At 57.4% G+C, this 19,767-nt stretch overlaps 2 protein-coding genes across 5 annotated transcripts in view; one reads left to right on the forward strand and one right to left on the reverse strand.

Moving 5' to 3' along the window:
* RUNDC3A (RUN domain containing 3A) overlaps window positions 1-14,290 on the forward strand; it is a 43,918-nt gene extending 29,628 nt beyond the window's left edge. Inside the window, exon 12 of the transcript XR_003997544.1 lies at window positions 14,064-14,290. The gene's annotated coding sequence lies outside the window, so the exon portion shown is untranslated. The remainder of the gene's footprint in view (window positions 1-14,063) is intronic.
* Window positions 486-19,566, reverse strand: SLC25A39 (solute carrier family 25 member 39). Of its 4 annotated transcripts, none has more exons than XM_030541071.1 (12): window positions 19,395-19,566; window positions 12,043-12,151; window positions 11,281-11,340; window positions 9,165-9,209; window positions 7,044-7,153; window positions 6,034-6,101; window positions 4,774-4,898; window positions 3,844-4,017; window positions 3,115-3,224; window positions 2,450-2,531; window positions 2,062-2,142; window positions 486-1,949 (listed from the first exon to the last, which is right to left on the reverse strand). In XM_030541071.1, the coding sequence occupies exons 2-12, from the start codon at window positions 12,140-12,142 to the stop codon at window positions 1,831-1,833; spliced, it is 1,074 nt and encodes a 357-aa protein (XP_030396931.1). In that variant the 5' UTR covers window positions 12,143-12,151; window positions 19,395-19,566; the 3' UTR covers window positions 486-1,830. The 4 variants fall into 4 exon arrangements, with proteins under 4 accessions (XP_030396931.1, XP_030396932.1, XP_030396933.1 ...); XM_030541072.1 differs by lacking the exon at window positions 19,395-19,566 and adding an exon at window positions 12,308-12,443; XM_030541073.1 differs by lacking the exon at window positions 9,165-9,209.
* Window positions 19,567-19,767: the final 201 nt, after the last annotated feature.

A 19,767-nucleotide genomic window follows, 5' to 3' on the forward strand; every position in this document is an offset into this window, starting at 1 on the left:
GCCTTGTGTCCCCCGCCCACCAATTTGCAGTTTCTTACAAAAATGCTCTCAGCCCCACCCCACTGAGCTGGCTGGAGGAGGGGAGAGTCCCCAAACACCATAGCACAGCCTTTGCACAAGGCCTCTCTGGGCCCCAGGTCCAGGTGAGGAGCAGGGGGGGCTTTGGAGTTCCCCTCTTTGGGGCACTGGCAGGGTGCAGAGACCCCAGCAGGGAGCCCCTTGGCTAATGAAGGGCCAGAGATTAACCAATCAATTCCCACCCTGCACAGACACTGTGACAGGAAGTACTGCCCGCCCCCCGCCCCCATCGCACCGTGATGCACACAAGCCCTTCCCAGCAGAGATCAATGGCTGCTCATTGCAGGACAAATCCTAGCCCCTTGCCAACAGCTGGCAGAGCAGCCCTTAGCGTGCCCCCGCCCCTCCCAGCAGCTGAGGCGATGGAGGGAGAACAGGCAGGTGGGGCAAGGGTTTTCAAGCACAAATTTCACATAAAATGTCTTTTATTGAAGGAAGTTGCCATGAATCCCCACTCTTGCAACCAGCCAGCAGGCATGTATGTTACCAACAGGAAGGAAGATGGCTACTTGTCCAGCTACTGACCCTAAGAGGATGGGGGCGCTTTGGCAGGGAATCTCTGCCCTGGAGATTTCACACCTTTGTCAACAGCAGGGAGGGCCAATGGGTGGCATCCATTACCAGCAGCAAGGTGTCTTGTCAGAGCATGGGCCACGTGGGGGCCTGAGCCCCAGAGCTCTGCCTTCCAGGGGGCAGACAGGAATGGGGAAGTCCTGAGTGGAAGAAGCCATGATGCTACCTAGGGGGGACTGGCCTGGAGTCCAGGGCCCAACTGTCCTTTGTATTGCTGCCCCACAGGAGGCAGCCTAGGGGAACGGGGTGTGCGGAGAGGGCAGGAGGTGGGTTAGGACCCAATCCCAGGGCTAAACCCAGCCAGCAGCAGGAACAGCTGTGGAGAGACTCCGAGCAGGAGGGGCTGTTGCCCTTCGTGCCCCAGTCGCTCTAAGTCTTTGGAAGAGAAAGGCTCTTGGTCCTTGGCAGGGCATGGCCTGGGGAGGCAGTCAATTCACGCAGGGGATCCCCTCGCTTGGGTCGATCTTCTCCCCACCAGGCCAGGCAGGGAGCGGGTCCTCTGCGTTCGCCAGAGGACAACTCCCTCGCTCCCACTACAGCTTATTTCTGCCCCCATCAAGGGGCCAGCGCAATCAGATGCCAGGAGCAGGGCACCTGCCGCTGGGGGGCTCGTCACAGGCTGGAGAGCGGCCCCCAGCAGGCGCAGGCAGCCTCCAAACCATGAATGTGTCAGTTGGGAAGCGAGGGTAGAGGTGAGATGTTGTCAAAGGCAAACAGGCCTGACTGTTCTCAGCTGCGAAGCACCATGGTGCCCATGCTGCTCTGGCAGCCTCTCTAGCTCGCCCCTGAGGGAGGCAGACGGGAAGCCCGCCGAGGTGGATGCAGGAAACACAAGGAGAGAGCGAGACTAGAAGGCACTTGGATGTTGCATATCCCAGCACAGGGCATGTTGGGGGAAGAAGCTGTTGCTAGCAGGGAGGTCCATTCCCAGTGGATCTCAGCAGGAGCTGAGAAGTAGGGAGGCAGAACCACCGCTGTCACCCCCAGGAAAGGGGGCTGGATGAAATGAAAGGCCCTGGCTTTGGCAGCTGAATCCCAGCACTGATCTCTGCAGTCACCTCCCGCTTGCTACCTCTGGGGAACTCCCCACCAACCAGGGGCGGGCTCCTCCGCCTGGCCCTGGCCCACAGTGTGCTTAGTTTGGAGGCTGTACTGCGGGGGCTCTGCCCGCCCTGGCGCTCACAGGCTGCTGAGCTGTCGCTCCTGGTTCAGCTTCTGGAAGAAGCTCTTGCCGAACTCGTAGGTGCTGATCATGATGGCGCAGGCCGGGGCCACCTTGATGACACGGGGCAGGAAGCCTGCAGGAGGCAGAGAGGGCAGCGTTACCCACTCCCGCGAGCCGGCAGCCCTGGAAATGCGGTTGCTCCCCACCCCTCATCCTACAGCTGGCCCGGCTGCCGTTCTAGTTACCTGCGAAGAGCCCACGGGTGCCAGACTCAGCTCGGATCCTCCTCAGCAGCAGCCAGGTGGATGAGGACTTGGAGGCAGCCACTGCAGGGCAAAGGCAAAGCGGAGGTATGAGGGGAAGGGAGTGCTGGTACCCATCACTCACCCTAGGGAAGGGTCTGCCCCACCTTCCAATGCTTCCCCCCAGGGCATGAGCAACAGCTGGACATTGGGTGTCTGCTCCAGAGGAGCCACCGCTCCCTCCTGTCCTGTGTGTGCAGAATCACAGCTCCCCCTCTGGGCAGTGAAAGGAGCCAGCCCCCCGATGGGCCGTTCTAGATGGATTTTCCGCTGGAGCCAAAGGCTGAGGCTGCTCAGAGTCCCACGTTCCCGGGCTCCATGAGCCCCTCACCTCGGAGCGTCTCCATGTCCCCCAGCTCAATCTGTCGCTGGGTCTTCACCACGTCGAAGGGCAGCGTCAGCACGGCAGCCACCTGGAGGAAGGGGAGAAGCTGCCTATCATTCCCAAGCCACAGCTGGGGACCCCGGTGTCTCCCCCTACAGCACTTCTCCCTCATGCCAAGAGATGCTGAAATCAGCCCCTACCATCCACCCTCTGAGCGCTCAGCCCTCCTCCTCCCATTGTCCTAAGCAGATTAGAACCTCTGCCCACGAGGGGCCGAGTCTCCTGGCCTCTGGTGTAACAACCACCCCCCAGTTCCCACTGCATCCCCCTACTCCAGGCTGGTCCCTGCGCAGACATTGCTCTGGGGCAGGTACTGCCTGTGCCTTGTGCAGGGGCAGGCAAAGGCATCTGAAAACCAGTAATGGTCTATCCGGACCCAAGCTGGCCAAGGCTGCTTGATCCGAGGTCCCGGTGTTTCAAGGAGGGGAACATCTGACTCCCAAATAAACTGCACTCAAATAAAAAGCCCTGAAACCCTTCTGCTTCCAGCAGGGCTGTTTCCCCCTGGTTAGAATCCCAACTTTCTGGGGATGGAGGTAGCCCATGGGCTCCCTTCAAACCCGGGCAGAAACTCTGATCCCCCAGGCCGGAACAGAAGCTCCCATACTCACAGTCCCCGAGACGGCCCCAGCTGTGAAGCTGACCATGAAAGTGGCTTTGTCAAGCCGAGACTGACGGCAGAGCCATTCCTTCACCAGCTCATAGTTAAACCAGTAGAGAGCTGAGAGAGACACACCAGGACCACAGGTTAGAAGCATCAGCAGCCACCTCCACTGCTGCTCCTGGGGCATTGCCCTCTGGCACTGAGCCCCAGCCCTGGGGACTGACCTCCTCAATCTATCAGCCAGAGCAGATACGGCAAAAGGCAAACATCCCCCTGCCCAGCCCAGCCCTGACTGGGAGCGAACACACAGGAGAGATGGGAGGTTCCTGGCCGTTCGGCTGACACCAGGAATTGGCAGGCCTATCAGTACCCATTGAGAGGCTGCTTTTCCTGGCATGAGGGCCCTGGAACTGGGCTGAGACCCACCAAACTGGTATCCCGGCTCAGGTGGGGACGGGGTCTGAAAATCCTTTGCTCTGGAGTCACCACTGTCAGGTAAAAAGCTTTGCCCTGGACAAGAGATGCACAGAAGGGATAGGGACTGGAGCGTGGCCCGTCAGTGCCTTCTGTAGGCAGCCCCATGCTATCAGCATGACACCGACTGCAGATGGCAAGAAGGGAATTCTTGTCCTGGGTCAAACCTTTCCCTACGGCCCCAGCTCCAGGTGGAGACCAGCCCCAGTGCGGCCCGCAGCCCCCTCACCTGTCCCCAGCACCCCTTTTCGGTGTGGTATACCTGAGAAGGGAACGTCACGCAGCACTGTGGGCCCCCAGCCCCTCCAGAGGGACAGCCAGCCATCCTGGGCCACCGAGGACTGGATGCAGACACGCAGCTCGCGGTAGCTCAGCGGCCGGGACTGCATCTTAGTCCGGATGAGTTCCAAGGGGCTGATCACCGTCACCGCGCCCACTGAGGGAGAGAGAGTCAGAATATCAGCTACCGACAAGCCAGCAGCAAGGGCGCAACGATGGGGCAAGGTCAGGCCTCTCACCCCCATGGGCAAACAGGCCAGTCACCTGCCGTTCCTAGAATGGTGAGAGCACATGGGGCAGGAGTCCAGGGGGGCCAGCCCTGGCACTGGCCCATCGGGTTTGGCAAGGAGCTGTCTGCTGGGATTGCTTCTTGTTTACAGCACGTTACACCTGGGAGAGCAGCTTCAGGCTCATCCCAGCATGAGGATCTCACTGTGATTCAGTGCAGCAGGGGGTAGGTTGAGCCTTTCCCACTGCAGGGAGCTGGGGAAATGAAAGCCCAGGGAGGGGCAGGGCTGTGCGTGAGGTCACCCGGGGAATCCGCGACAGGGCAGGGTACTGATCCAGGAGTGCTCTAACCATGGATGCACAGGGCCCAGGGATTCATAGATTCCCAGGCCAGAAGGGACCCTTGCGATCAGCTCGTTGGATCCCCTGCATAACACAGGCCATGATCCCTACAGTCGGGCTTTTAGAAAAACACCCGCTCTTGATTTACAAATGGCCAGGGACGGAGAATCCAGCTTCACCAACTCGGGCCAACTGTGCTGACGGTTAATGACCCTCGCTGCTAGAAAACAAGGCAGACCGTTGTCCATTTGAAATGATTCTTTACCCTTGGGCCAGAGAAGCAGGTGGGGAGGGTGGGGGAAGAGGCTGCAAGGTACATGGACCCTGAATGCAGAGTACTCACGCCTGGCGAGGGCACCAGCCACCAGGGGGATATGGGCCCCTTGCCTGCCCATCCGGCAGCGCAGATAATCCTGCAGCTGGTCATAGGTGGTGAAATAGATCACTGTGGCAGGCACCGCCATCACCCTGTCAAGGAGAGGGGCCCGTCAGCATCACCTGCCAACTCGCGTCACGCTCCATGCCGAGTCGGGGGGCAGACTGCTCTAGGCATAATCTCACACACACACACCTGGGCCTTGACACAGCCCCTCTCATTCTCCAGCAAAGCAGTGGGACCCATCTCACAGAGAGCAATGTTTGCCTGCACACAGAGAAGCCTGTCAAAATGCCACATGCACACAGCTCTGCCTGAAAGGTCAGAGGGCGAAGGGTGGCTGTCTGGGGGAGTGTCATGGGGTGACTGGCCCCTTTAAGAGGGAGCAGGGGAGGGGAGACCAGTGCACCTGGGATTAATTAGCTGTTGCCCAGCTGGGCTTAAGGGAAGGCACCTGGATCTTATAAAGGGGAGAAGCAGCAGGGGAAAGTTAGTCTCCAGACAGCTCTCAGCCCAGCTAAGATCAGAGCACTGCTATAAGGAGCAGGAAGACCCTGCTGGTGACCCAGGGAAGGCAAGGAGGGCAGCAGAGGAGGTTTCCTTGCTGACTTCTCTGAGCCAGGGAGGGCTAAAAATGGGCTGAGCTCTGGCTAGGAAGGGCCGGGACAGGTGATGAGCTCCAGGACTGGCTGAGGACACCAGAGCTGGGTATGAACTTTTGTGTCATGATGGGCTTTGTTGGAGAATTGTTTTATGCTGTTTCTGTTGTCAAACCAGCCCCGGACAGGGTTGGCATTTGCTGTGACACAGCCCTTGTGGGGTTTAAGGAGCCTCAGAGGAAACTGAGGCAGGCCTCTGCAAAGCCATGCTTGGCCAGTGGGGGGTGATAGAGGGCAGGCACACCCTCTTACAGAGAGGGAGTGGAAAAGGCAGGAAGGGAGTCTGGGGAGTGGGGAGGCAAACAGTCTGCAGTCCAGGGATAACCAAGGATTCTGGGTCAGTGCAAGACAGTCACCTCCCACCCCTACCCCTTGCAGTCAGAGACCCCAGGGCAAAGGCCAGAAGCTACTAGTAGTGCCAGCGCCTGGGTTGTGTGGGCCCTGCAGGAAAACTGGGAGTGCACAGCTGGCTAGCACCACAGGTGGGGGGCCCAGATGTTTGCATCTGACCTCCCTTAGAGCAGGCATGCAACAGGGAACGGCTGCAACACTCGGTGCCCAGACTCACAAGGTGGGTGGCAGGCCGCTCCACAGAGACCGAATGCCCTCGTAACGTGTGATCTTCACAAAGGCATCCTGAAAGGAAGCGAGCACAAGGGGGTTATAGAGTAGGGGGAGGAGGCTTCCCCCATGATAGGGGCAGCCCTGTAACCTGAAAGGGAGACCGGATACACACTCCAGAGCCTACCCAAGGGCTGTGTCTTTCCCTCTCGCTCCAAGCTCTGCTGCTTCTCCAGCTTAGCCCTCATCACAGGGTGACTGGCCCCTTAGGGGATGGGTGGGGAAGTATAGCTGGCTGGTTACCTGCTCCCCAACTGGGCTTAAGGGAAGGCACACGGGCCTTATAAAAGGGGAAGACAGAAGCGGGATGGAAGGCACCCGTGAGCTCTCTCAACCCAGGGCAGGTACATGTGCTGCTAGTGGAAGCCATAGCAGGGGCTGCAGAGAGTAGGAGACCCTGGGTAACCAGGGGTGGGCCAAGAGAGCACGGGGTACAAGGCTGAGCCCTGGCTAGCGCTCCAGGACTGGCTGGGGACATCTGAGCTGAGGATGAACTGGTGTCGTGATGATGGACTCTGTTTTGGGCCTTTGAGGACTGTTTTGAATAGTCTGTGGATAAACCAGGTGTGACATTAGCCACAAGAAAGCCAGTGCGGCATTTATTAAGGAGCCCTGAGATAAAGGGAAACTGAGTCAAGCCTCTGCAGAGCCATGCCTGGCCAGCAGGGGCACGCCCTCTTAAACACCACTCTTGCAAATTAACCCTTTCCCCTCCACAGAGCTAGAGCCACCTAGGAATGGGGTGGGTGAAGCTGCTCCGAACGCTGGTGCACCCAGCCTGCTCTCCTCCCCCACACCTCCATTCATCCTGCCAGGCGGCCCAGCAGGTCTCAGACCAGGGTGCCCGAACTGCCTCATGCAGCCTGGCCACTGAACCATCGGCCTGACCCTGCACTGGCTTTGGCTCCCCTCTGCCCCACCAAGGCAGCCTGGTCCCCGGCAGGAGAAGAGCCTCACCAGGGTGCCAGTGAAACGGGTGGGGGCCTTGTACCAGGCAGTGCAGCTGCTCCCGTTCTGGCATACGTACAAGTGGTCCATGAGCCCATTGCAGTACACGAAGCATTTCCCTGTAGGAGGCAGCAGGGGAGACAGAGTGGGGTTAAACTCATGCCCAGCCCAGCCTGCTTCAGGCTCTTCCCTTCCCCACCCCCAAACCCCCTCCCTGGTCCAGGCTCTGCCATTTCCTTCTGCAAGGATCCTTGGCAGGGGGGCAGGGCTGTACCCCTCAGGGCCTGCCAGCTCTTCTCTGCCCCATCCCCTGCCTCCCCCAGAACTCTGCTCCTTTTTCAGTCTCCCTGAGCCCCATGGGGCGCTGCCCCTGCTCTCCTGCCAGCAAGGAGCAGGAGGGCTGCTGGGCAGACAGGGCAGCCACGGGGTGGGAGAGGTTGTGAGGAGCTGGACAGGTCAGTTGGGGTGCAGACAGCTGGAGCAGCCAGGCCCAGGCTCATCTCAGACAGGGTGCCCTGGGGTGGCCAGGCCTCAGGCCTACCCCAAGCCATTGTTACCACAGGCCTGGGACACAGGCATGTTTACGGGGGGGGTGAGCAGGCACAGGCAGAGACTTGCCCCAATCCTGTCATGCAGAATAAAGGCACCAGAGCAGAAGTGTGGTGAGGCAAAAAGGGCGAGTCCTGGGAAATTGTCTGACTCCATCACGCTCCCCTCATCCCCGTGATGCACTCGCCCTAAAGCCGGCCTGTCAGCCTGCACTAACAGCCTGTCCTGGCAGGAGGCCACCTGCCTCCACGAGTCAGCATCAGCCCTGTCACTCTGAAGGATTGGATGAGGAGTCCTGGGGTCTGCCTGGCTCCCTTCCCCAGGATCCCATTCAAATCCCTTTCCGTGCCTAGTGGCCGCTGGAGAGCCAGATACAGATTAAAGCAGCCCTCTGCCAAACGCCAGGGACAATCGCCCCAGGGATGGACCTCAGAGCAAGCACAGCAGAGATGGGAGCCTAGCGGGGGGAGATGTAGCAGTGGGCACAGGAGCCTGGTGTGGGAAGCTGCCAAATGGGCAAAGGAATGGCAGGTGGGCACAAGGTAGCCAACCTCGCAAGAGCCCTCCCCACCACCAAATCAGCATCCCCAGACGGCAGCACAACGAGCATCAGCCACCCCTACGAGCCAGTCTGATTTCCATGCCCAGAGTATAACTTCAGGCGGCAGGTTAAGCTCAGCAGGGATCCAAGCGGGCAGCAGGGCAGCCGGAGGGGAGGACAGACGAGAGATGGACAGAGAGGCCCACGTGAGCTCCTGCAGGGAAACCGGCTAGTGTTGAACCTCCAAATGGCCTGGGACAGCCAGCTTCCAGCACGTGTTTCCGACAGAGCGCTAGTAATCCTTCAGTGTGTGTGTGTGGAAGAGAAGGGCAGCCCCCTGCACTCCATCCAGGATATTGGGGGGGGGGGGTGAGAAGGGCACGTGACGGGCTGCTGCGAGGTATCATGGGGCAGAAGAGGCTCCCCTCAAACCAGCAGAGGCTGGATATGCTCAAGGGGGCCGCTCCCGTCGCAGGTGTCCCTGTCCTGCATAGCTATTCCAGGAGCGGGGTGGTTACAGAATGGGCTATGGGGTGTGAGGGGGGAAAAGAGTAAAATCCAGAGGCCCCTAACACAGCCACGACTCAGCAAGCCAACTCCTCCCAGGTCCTGTCTCCAGGGCCAGGAGAACCATTCCCAGGCCCTGCCTGCCTCATGACAAACTGCCTGCGGGGTCAGTCTCAATTAACTCCATGCCTGGGAGGCACAGAGGTGAGGGGACTTACCCAAGGCCATGGAGTCAGTCAGTAGCAGGGTTGGGAACAGAACCCAGAGTTGTGGCTCCCAGTGCCCCCTCCTCTAACCATCAGACAGCACCTGACCCCCAGAAGACTCAGAACTAGCCTCCATTGCAGTAGGGATGGAAGGAAGATGGTGTGGGCTGAGCAAGGGTGCACAGAGCCCTGCACTGCCTCGCTCTGGAGACTGCAGCTATGGAGAATAGGTTCTTCCCCGGGGCGAGATGGAGCTGTTGAGGGTCAGCAGCCACGGGAGGCTGTTAGCAGGAAGAGGGCGAAAGGATAATACCCAGAGATACTCACATCTGAACTGGTGAACGCTCCAGGGCACACACTCTATTGACAACACTGAAACACACAACAGGGACACATTTAGCGACAGGCGGGGACACCCTCCCTGCTGGCAGCGGCCAAGCTCTCAGGAGCTCGGCAGGTGGGTGCTAGCAGTGCATGGTCTGGGAAGGCAGGGACCCCCGAGTCCTGCTATCAGCAGAGAGCTGGAATGTGGGGGCTGTTCTGGGGCAAGCCACTCGGGTTTGGAAAGGGGGAGGCTGCTGACTTGAGCTGGGATGAGATCTGAGAATGCTCCATCCCCCCCACATCCGCTGATAACACAAGTCACTTCCACCTGCCCGCAACAGGGAGGCTTCTCTTAACGTCTGTGCCATAGCCCCCCACAGCTGAGCAGTGCAGCTATGTCCAGGATCTATTTAGCAGCATGACTCTGGCAGTCAAGTCACCTGAATCCAGCTCCATACGGATTTCAAGGGACCCCGTTCCACCAGACTAGCCCACTGTCTCTCTAATCCAGGGATCAGCAACCTTTGGCACGTGGCCCATGGGAAATCCATTGGTGAGCCGGGCCGGTTTGTTTACCTGCAGCGTCTGCGGGTTTGGCCGATTGCAGCTCCAACTGGCTGCTGTTTGCTGTTCCAGGCCAATGGGGACTGCGGAAAGCAGCGCAGGCCAAGGGATCCGCTGGCCACTGCTTTCCACAGCCCCTATTGGCTTGGAATGGCAAACCTCAGCCAGTGGGAGCCACGATTGGCCGAGCCTGCGGACGCTGCAGGTAAACAAACTATCCCGGCCCGCCAGCAGATTTCCCTGACAGGCCATGTGCCAAAGGTTGTCGATTCCCTGCACTAGTCCCTTCCACGTGAAACTTCCAAAGTGCTTTGCAAACAAACAGACTTTCTGCTCCCAAGTTTTATAGCTTGGGGGGAGGGAGGCGGAGGCACAGGGAGGGGAAGTGACTCCCAGAGGGAGGCAGTAGGATCAGAACCCAGGATTCCTGACCCTCAGTCCCCTGCTCTAATCCTTACAGAAATCCCCCCCGATGACAGTCCATGCAGGTGCCCCAGACCTGGCTCACTATTTAAAAGAGAACCTGGAGGCAAGTGGCCGGGCTAGGGATTCTCACGCAGTTTGTGGGCAACAAACTCCTGCTGAGGCTTGAAAGGGCCTGGCTGCTCCTGGAACTGTCAGCCAGGGTTAGTTCAGGCTGGTTGTGATTAATGCAGAGCAGCCCCGCAGGGCAGCGGCCAGGACAAGCCAAGGCCTGGGATGGGCTCCTTCCTATCAGGCGGGAAGGGAGGGCAGAGCCAGGAGGAGAGAGCCTAACTTCCTACCTCCACTAGTAGCTAACAGATAGTGACCAGTCCCTGGCTCTGTGGATCCCTTTACATGTGCCAGGCACCCCACCAACCCACCCACCCACTTCAGGGCCATACGGGACATCCCAGCCCAGGTCCCCCCAACACACTGGCTCTGAGGCCCTATGGGACACCTGAGCGCATATCCCCTCTCCCCTAAGGCCACACAGATGTGAGCCCAGCTTGCACCCCAGAGGCAGGATGCCTGTGGGTGGCACACTATTGGGGCGCTGTTGTGGGAATGCTGATCCCATTCAAGCCAGCTGCACAGGTTCAGTGTACGGGGGGGCATGTCAAAATTGGGCCTCCTGGAGAGGGCCGAGGAAAGAAGCTCCCAAATGGGGGAAGAGGTGAGGACCTAAGCAGGGATGCAGCCTGAGGGTGCCTTGCCAGACCCCCTCTGCTGAACCTGTGTCCTCATCAGGGGGGGAACCTACCCCAGGTGACCACCACAACAGATCTTCACTGCTCTGCTGCCTGCAGGCAGTCCCTGCCCAGACTGAGTAGCCAAATATCCCAGAACCCGATAAGCCCTTCATCAACCCAGCAGAGGCTCCTCCTCACAACTCCCCTTGCAGCCTGTATAGGGGACTGGAATTGCTGCGGTTCACAGACACCTGCCAGGCAAAGCCGGGGAGAGAAACAACCCAGGGCCTGAGCTACCGCATTCCGGGCTTGCTGCTGCAGAGGTCACGGGCTCGGAGACGACCCACCTGGCCTCCAGCTGTGGCAAGAAGGCAAGATTTCTGCCTTGGGCACTTAGTTACCTTTAGAGAAGGGCGTCCTCTGTGCCTGCAGCCGGATCTTCACCACATCTAGGGGAGTCACTGAAAGAGAAGGCACCTACTTAGACCTGGGGCCACTGTAGGGCAGTTGGCAAAAGGCTGGCGCAGAGTGCTTTATCAATGAGTGAGCAAATACACCTCAATGCCTCCCCCCAAAAGATAGATCTGGAAATGGATTTAATATTGACAGGGAAACAGGGGCTCAGCATGAGCGTGGGAAGAGCTTAGAGTACAACCCAGGAGTCCATGCTCCTCTCCCGCTTGCTCTAATCACCAGAACCCCCCCTCCTTCCCAGAGCTGCGACCAGAACCTGCTCTTCCTCACACCTCCCTCTGGAGCCCAGGGTCAGCAGAGCCCCTGGTGCCCAGCAAACAGCCAGAGTCCAGCTTGCCAAGGAGTTTTAAGTCTCTTAATGACCAGGCCAGATATTCTGGGAGAAACTTTAATCAGGGGATGAGACACAAGGAGTTGAGCTGAGATTCCAGGGGGAGGGCTGTGAGGAAAGGGAAGCTGAGCGGTGGAAGAGCCCATGGCTATATTAGCAGAAGCCCCACAGATTGTCCCAAGTTCAGAATAGTGAGCTCACCGGCTCTTTGCACACTTATCCCCATCCTCTTATACATGTGCACACTCCCCAACCTCCCTATGTGCATACCCTGAACTCGCGTGGAAATCCTTGCACCCACCCACCCTGTCTCTCCAGCCCCACTCCTCGCTCAGCTATCCCCATGCTGACCCCTTACCGAAGAGGGATGTGAAGAGGGCCCCGGTCCCAGATGCCAGCATCTGCTGCAGGGGGGTGATGCCCCCCGTGGGGCTCACTGATGTGTTCTCAGACATCATGCTGCCCACCTACGAGACACAAAGGGTGCAGTGGCGCTGTTACAGGCAATGCTGTCTCCAGACTCCAAGCTTCATCCCAGAAGACCCCAGCTGGAGCCATTGGCTTCCTTGGTAGACTGGCTGGGTGAGCCCTAAGGAGGCAGCATTTCAGAGCAGACAGGTTACCGCCGGCCCTTGGGAGGGAGATTAGTGCCCCTTGAGCAAGTGAGAGCAGGTCTGAGAGGTCCCAACATCCCTGCCTTCCTGGGGTCAAACCTAGAGAGTCCTCTTGCCACTATGCAGCTGCCTCAGCACGCTGGCCAAATCCCCACCCCTCGCTGGCAGTGTTATCCAGGCACGGCAGAAGGGGTGGGGCGCCTTCTCCCATGTGCTGCTTATATAATCATCCGTCCAATGGGGAGAGACAGCTCCAGGTGCAGTGCTGATAAATCCTGCCAGCACCACAGCTGGATCCAGGCCTGGCCTGATCTGAGGCAATGAACCTAAGAAGCCAGTATTAGGAGCTACTGCAGGGAAGACCCAGCAAGGACTGGAAGGGGAGCAGGGTCAAATGCTCCAAGCTCTCCCATTCCTCTAGCAGGCCTGCAGCCCTGTGAGGAGGAGCCTCGCGCCCGCAACACAGGAAGGAGGGGCTGGGTGGTGCAAAGTCAACAGATGTGGAGAAGCAAAGTGCAATGCCCAGGAACCCTCCTGCAGTCCCAGGGAACTGGTAACAGGGGTACATCCACCTAATCCAAATAGCTAATTCCCTCCCGGCCCAGCCCAGGAGTGCTAGGGAGAGCGGGAGACCAGTTCAACCACGTGCATGTTTGCAGGAATGGCAACGCGTAGTACTTCGGAACAGCAAAGCCCTCTGCAGCAGTGATTTTCAACCAGGAGCGCACGTATCCCTGGGGGTACACAGAGATCTTCCAGGGGTACATAACTTACCTAGATATTTGCTTGATTTTACAACAGGCTACATGGAAAGCACTAGCGAAGCCAGTACAAACTAAGATTTCGTAGAGACAAAGACTTGTTTATACAGCTCTATATACTACACGCTGAAATGCAAGGACAGTAGTTATATTCCAATCAGGTTATTTTATGATGATATGTCAAAGTGAGAGTCAGCAATTTCAGTAACAGCGTGCTGACACGCTTTTGTATTTTTTAGTTGATTTTGTAAGCAAGTCGTTTAAGTGAGGTGAAACTTGGGATATGCAAGACAAACCAGACTCCTGAAAGGGGTCCAGTCCTCTGGGAAGGTTGAGAGCCACTGCTCTATAGCCATTAACTAACCCTCCCACCAGCCCCACATCTGGCAAGGCACTAGCCTGCTGCTTCTACGTTCCAGAACATGAAGCGTGGAGAGGGGAAATGACTTGCCTAACACCTCAGAGGAAGCTAGTGTCAGAGCCAGCAATGGAAGCCCGGAGTCCTACCTCACAGCCCTGTGCCCAGACTACGTTTCTCTCTCACTGCACTTCAGGATCTAACCCCATTTAGCCACCATGAACTCCAGCTACTAGCTCCGAAACAAAGCAACACGGAGTCAGCCCATGTTTTCAGATTCCAAACTTCCACCATTCTCCAGGGGGAAAATACCCTCGTGTGTATTTAACCTGAACTTTCGTTCTCATGTCACTTCCGGTACCCTCCATACCTTTCCCCAGGGCTACTTAGTTCCAGGTCTGCGTGCGTTCCTTTTGGATCCTGTCCCCTGCTCAGCACAGCCACACTGCCTACAGCCCAAACCTGGCCTTTGCTGGGAGCTGGTTTTACCAGTAACTCAAATCACGATTCCAGATCATAAATTTCTGCTTGGCTGTTCTTATGGCTTCCCTATAGGAGAGCTCCTCTATCCTAGGCCCTAGTTCCCTCTTCCTGAGAGAAGCTGATGTAATCTTACAGTGACTAATTATGCTGCACTTTTGCATAGGCCTCAAGCACCTGATAATGAGAGAATTCCACAGAGGCGCCCTCGATCCCTAAGCAAGGTCCTAGCATCTGCCGTCCTATTACAGGTACCATGCACACTGCAAGAGTTGCGCATTGCTCCTCACCCCCTGGATTTGTAGGATTAAAGGGAGTAATGTCCTAGGACAGGGGTTGGCAACTTTTCAGAAGTGCTGTGCCGAGTCTTCATTTATTCACTCTGATTTAAGGTTTCGCGTGCCAGTCATACATTTTAATGTTTTTAGAAGGTCTCTTTCTATAAATCTATAATATAGAACTAAACTATTGTTGTATGTAAAGTAAATAAGGTTTTAAAAATGTTTAAGAAGCTTCATTTTAAATTAAATTAAAATGCAGAGCCCCCTGGACCGGTGGCCAGGATCAGGGCAGTGTGAGTGCCACTGAAAATCAGCTCGTGTGCTGCCTTCGGCACACGTGCCATAGGTTGCCTACCCCTGTCCTAGGACCTCTGCTTAGATGGGAGAATACCCTAGAGCAGTGGTTCTTAACCTAGGGTGCACAAGACATGCCAGATTTTTTTTAGAAGGTATATCATAGAAAACACAAATTAAGCACCAGCATGGAAGTACAACTACTTTGTTTTGTCAAACCTATGTATTTATTAACATTACGGTAATGTACTAACAAACAAATATATCTAGGTTTAAAGAACTGGCCTTCTTCAATGATTTTTGCTAAGGGGTGTGAGAACCTATTTTGAGAACCAAAGGGGTGCAGATTGCAGTAAAGGTTAAGAACCACTGCCCTAGGGTCTCATCATGGTATTTGGAATGAAGGGCCACTCGTTCTCCAGTGACTGCAGCACAGGGGCTTCTGTACTCCCCGCACACAAGCAGACTTAATCCGTGTGAGCTAGCCCCAACATTCTCACACCTTATGCCAGGCTGGGGAGAGTCCAACACTTAACTGGCTTAATCACCTGCTATTCATATATGCCACAACACAGCACCCTCCACCCATGCAACAGGGGAGCAGAGCAGGACACAGGGCTTCTCCAGGACACAGGGAGGATTCCCCACCTGGTCATCCTGATCTCCTGGAAGCCCAGACTTTATGCCACCTGCCTTGGGCCTATATAATCAGTCCTTACACATAGCCTCCTGCTTCCCTCCCCCTAGGGTCTGACCTGCTGCCCTTTACAGGGGCCTTAACTCAGGAAAAAGTACTCCTAGTGAGCATGACCATGGCCAGCTGTTTCCTATTAGAAAGGCTCTGATGTGTCTGTGAAAGCTGGTGTAGCAATCAGGGGAAGCAGTGACATGGCTGGGCATGGTAGGGCTAAAATTTTAAATGCAGGAGATTCCACAGATAGGATGTGGACAGTTTCTGTACAGATGGCCCCTTCGTCCTCATTGCCACTCCCTGCGTGTCAGCGACTCACACCTGCTGATGTTACTGACAAACAAACCAGGTCTCATCCCCACTGGCACTGTAGGAGCCAGTCCAGAGTTCATTATCAGCCAAGTGCCCACTGCAGGATCAGGATCACCTGCATGGAAGTCAGAGGCAGGAAGAAATCAGCTGGCTTCTCATATCCCAGGCATCTCCGGAGAGAACAGAACAGGGAAACCCAGACTAACAGCCTTCATGGAGTGGCTCTCCAGTGGAACTCCACAGATTATTACCAGCTGGCCAAGGAAGGCTCTTCTGTGCCCGTTAAGTGAAATAAGGCAGTGCCACCACCCTACATAGCTTCACCTGCACCTCTGTGTTCAATGGGAGCTCTCCCAAGCTATGAATGTTACGTGTCTCTGGTAGCGCCCACAAAGCGCTAGGTGTTTTCGCAAACATGAACAGGGCTCACAAGGCATGGGATAAAGCAGCATTACATATAACTAAAGAGGATGCTGTGGCGATCTTAACGGTAGGATTTTCTGCCTTTTGTGCATTTCGGGCCTGATGCAAAGCCGGTTAAGCCACTGCAAAGTCTCCCACTGACTTCCATGAGGCTGGGATCAGGAACTTAAAATCTCAGCCTCTGTGATGGCAGCGAAGTGGGGCTGTTTTTAAAATGTTTCTTTTCTTTTTTTAAGTGAGGGAATGGGGGAAAAGGCAGTGGTGTGGGTGCAGTGGTGCTCCCCACCAATCCTTGGCTCATAAAAAAGTCCCACTATTCACCCTGGCCTAGTCCCAGCTTTAGAGGGGACAAAGATTCATGTCAAGGCTTTGTTTGCTTCTGATTGAATAATAGGGCTTTGGAGTATGTGACCTGCAGACACCAGTATGTGTGTAACTGGGGCTATGTCTACACACGAGGCACTGCACTATCCTGGCAAAGCGCTCCTGCCGCAGACACAGCTATACCGCAGAAGCAGAGCTTTTTCCTGGTAAAGTAAAACCAACCCCCAGGACTGAAACAAGCTACACCAGTAAAAGGGGAGCTTTGCTTATAAAGCTGCATTCTGCCTGCCAGCTGGGTTGGTCAGGGGTCAAAACTCATCGCACCCCTGACCAACAGACCAACGCTGGCAGAAGTCTGTAGTGCGGACGCAGCCCCGAGACAAGGCCATTCCATTGTGTGCACTCCCAGGGCATTGCAGTAGCAGGTTAAACCTGGGCTACTTGGCCAAGCTCCCCTAATCCTGGCACAGCAGCTCCCCATGAGAGCAACATACAGGGAACAACTGTCTTTTGGACTGGGAGTTGGCGGGGGGGGGAGGGGGAGAGACAGAGACAGGCACAGGCATTGCTAAGTGTGTGCACAGTGATTAGCACTATGGTTACAGGCATTTCTGTTACAGTCCAACCAGGTCTGAGCCCCAGTGCGATAGGTACTGAATGAACCTACAGTAAATTATAGTCCCTGCTACAAAGGGCTTATAAGGGAGCCTTGAGGTACTTATCATAATAAATAATAATTAACTGATTGAACTTTGCAATCCAGCTGATCTGAACTAAGAGCATAAGAAGAAGTAACCAGAGAACATGAAATGCCTGCTCCACAGTCAGCATAGCTCTGATCAAGGAGCAAATCTGCCCCCTTATCTCCACATGCCACCTGCTCCCCTCACTCACTGAACTGGCTTCTCTCCAGTGGTCTAGCATCAGTGTCTCTTCCTGGACCCCAGCTTCTCACACTATCGTATTGGACTGTTCTCTTAGGGGCTAAGAGAAAATCCAGAGGGTTCCTTGCTCCAGGGCCAGGCCTTGCGGTCCCCACCCCACCGCACCACCTCACCTGGAGTTTGCAAAGGGATCCTCCTGGCTCCCAGCTCCAGGGCCAGGCCTTGCGGTCCCCTCACCCCACTGCACCACCCCTCCGGGAGTCTGGAAAGGGATCCTCCTGGCTCCCAGCTCCAGGGTCCCTGGGCTACTGCTGCCTTTCCACTCCTGGCCCCCAGCAACCTAGTTGCTGTAACTTTCCCATGCCCCCCTTTCCACTCTCCTTGGGTCCTCTCCTAGGGTCGAAGACCCCTCCCCCTACACTGTGCCAAGCACATAGCCCCCAGGCTGTGTCCTCCTCTCCTAGAGCCTAAGAGCCTGTCTCGCACTTCTGGCCTCCAGCTCCCCAGGCGAACATACACCTCGGCCTCCATCCACAGAACAAGCTCCTCACCTGGGGTCTAGGAGCCGAAGCATCCCCTCCAGCCCCCCCCCCCAGGCTCCCCCTGCTGTGGGGCTGGGCATGAAGCTACTGCAGTCCCAGCTCTGACTATTCAGCTCTTCTTGGTGCACAAACATGCCAATCAGCAGCAGGAGCTGAGCCAAGCAGAGAGCAGCATGGGAGCTGCACAGGGACAGCCAGCTCAGCACTCCCATGAGTGGCACTGGCAGCCTCCTGTGCCCACTGGTGAGTCCCCCAGACTGCCTGGCACCCTTGGGGCTCAGCAGCCTTTGCAGACATAAATTAATTAACCCCTTCCTCTCTCCTGGCAATGTCACCGTTAACTGACAGATGGGGAAACTGAGGCACAGAGCAGGGAAGTGACTCAGCCCAGGCCACACAGGGAGGCAGCACCAGAGCTAGGAGTAGAACCCAGGCATCCTGGCACCCAGTACCCCCCAATCTAACACTGCAGCCGCTCCCCCTACCCTGCTTCTCTGTGTATCCCATGCTGCTCCCAGGGGTTACCGCCTCCTGGCTCCTGTGTGTCGTCCCCCTCACGGAGTTACTCCCTGCTCCTGTGTGTGTGTTTCCTGACTGCAGGGCTCCCCCCCTGCTCCTGTGTGTCTTCCCCCCGCCCCCCAGATGTTCCCCCTCACTCCTGTGTCTCCCTCCCAACCCCCCTACTCCTGTGTGTCTCCCCCCTGTTCACCCCCCCGTTCCTGTGTCTCTCCCCTCAGCCCCCCCGTTCATCCCCCACTCTTGTGTCTCTCCCCTCGGCCCCCCCGTTCATCCCCCACTCTTGTGTCTCTCTCCTTGGCCCCCCGGTTCACCCCCCACTCCTGTGTGTCTTCCCCCCGCTCCCCAGATGTTCCCCCTCACTCCTGTGTCTCCTTCCCAACCCCCCTGCTCCTGTGTCTCCCCTCTGTTCACCCCCCCTGCTCCTGTGTCTCTCCCCTTGGCCCTCCCAGTTCCCCCCCACTCCTGTGTCTCCCCTCGGCCCCCCCATTCATCCCCCACTCTTGTGTCTCTCCCCTCGGCCCCCTCATTCATCCCCCGCTCCTGTGTGTCTCCCCCCCGCTCCCCCTCCGTTCCTGTGTGTCTCCCCCCCCCGTTCCTGTGTGTGGGTCTCCTGACTGCAGGGCTCTCCCACCCTACTCCTTGTCTCTCTCCCCCTGCTCCTGTGTCTTCCCCTCACCCCCCAGGTGTTCCCCCCTCAACACCTGTGTCTCCCCCCAACCCCCCCCGCTCCTGTCTCTCTCCCCTTGGCCCTCCATTCCCCCCCAACTCCTGTGTGTGGGTCTCCTGACTGCAGGGCTCTCCCACCCTACTCCTTGTCTCTCTCCCCCACTCCTGTGTCTTCCCCTCGCCCCCCAGGTGTTCCCCCCTCAACACCTGTGTCTCCCCCCAACCCCCCCGCTCCTGTGCCCCCCCCGCTCCTGTGTGTCTCCGCTCGGCCCCCCCACTCCTGTGGGTCTCCTGACTGCAGGGTTCCCCCCCCCGCTCCTGTCTCTCTCCCCTTGGCCCTCCATTCCCCCCCCCAACTCCTGTGTGTCTCCTGACCGCAGGGCTCCCCCACCCTGCTCCTTGTCTCTCTCCCCCACTCCTGTGTCTTCCCCTCGCCCCCCAGGTGGTCCCGCCCCGCTCCTGTGTGTCCCCCCCGCTCCTGTCTCTCTCCCCTCCGCCCCCCCGGTTCCCCCCCGCTCCTGTCTCTCTCCCCTCCGCCCCCCCGGACCCCTCACCACTGACCGGCCCATTTCAGCCACACGTGATTTTTTCATCCGCCGACGAAGAGCGAGGCCGGTGCCTGCGCCTTTAAGGACCCCATCGGCCGCCCCGAGCCGGGATCGCCGCCCCGAGCGGGGCTGGATTGGGCCGGACCCGCTGGGCCGCAGCGAGCGGCGCTTCCGCTCCGGTCTGCGGGCAGCGCGGGAAGGGGCGGGGCGAGGCGCAGCGCGGCCGGGGGCGGGGCTTACACACACACGCACATCCACCCGCCTGGGTGTGCAGAAAGCGGTGTGGACTTACACACACACACGAGTGTGCCAGAAATAGTGAAGCTCACACACACACACGAGTGTGCAGACAGCAGGGTGGGACTTACACACACACACCCGCCTGG

Source organism: Gopherus evgoodei, chromosome 23 (assembly GCF_007399415.2).
Source record: "Gopherus evgoodei ecotype Sinaloan lineage chromosome 23, rGopEvg1_v1.p, whole genome shotgun sequence".
NCBI lineage: Eukaryota > Metazoa > Chordata > Testudines > Testudinidae > Gopherus > Gopherus evgoodei.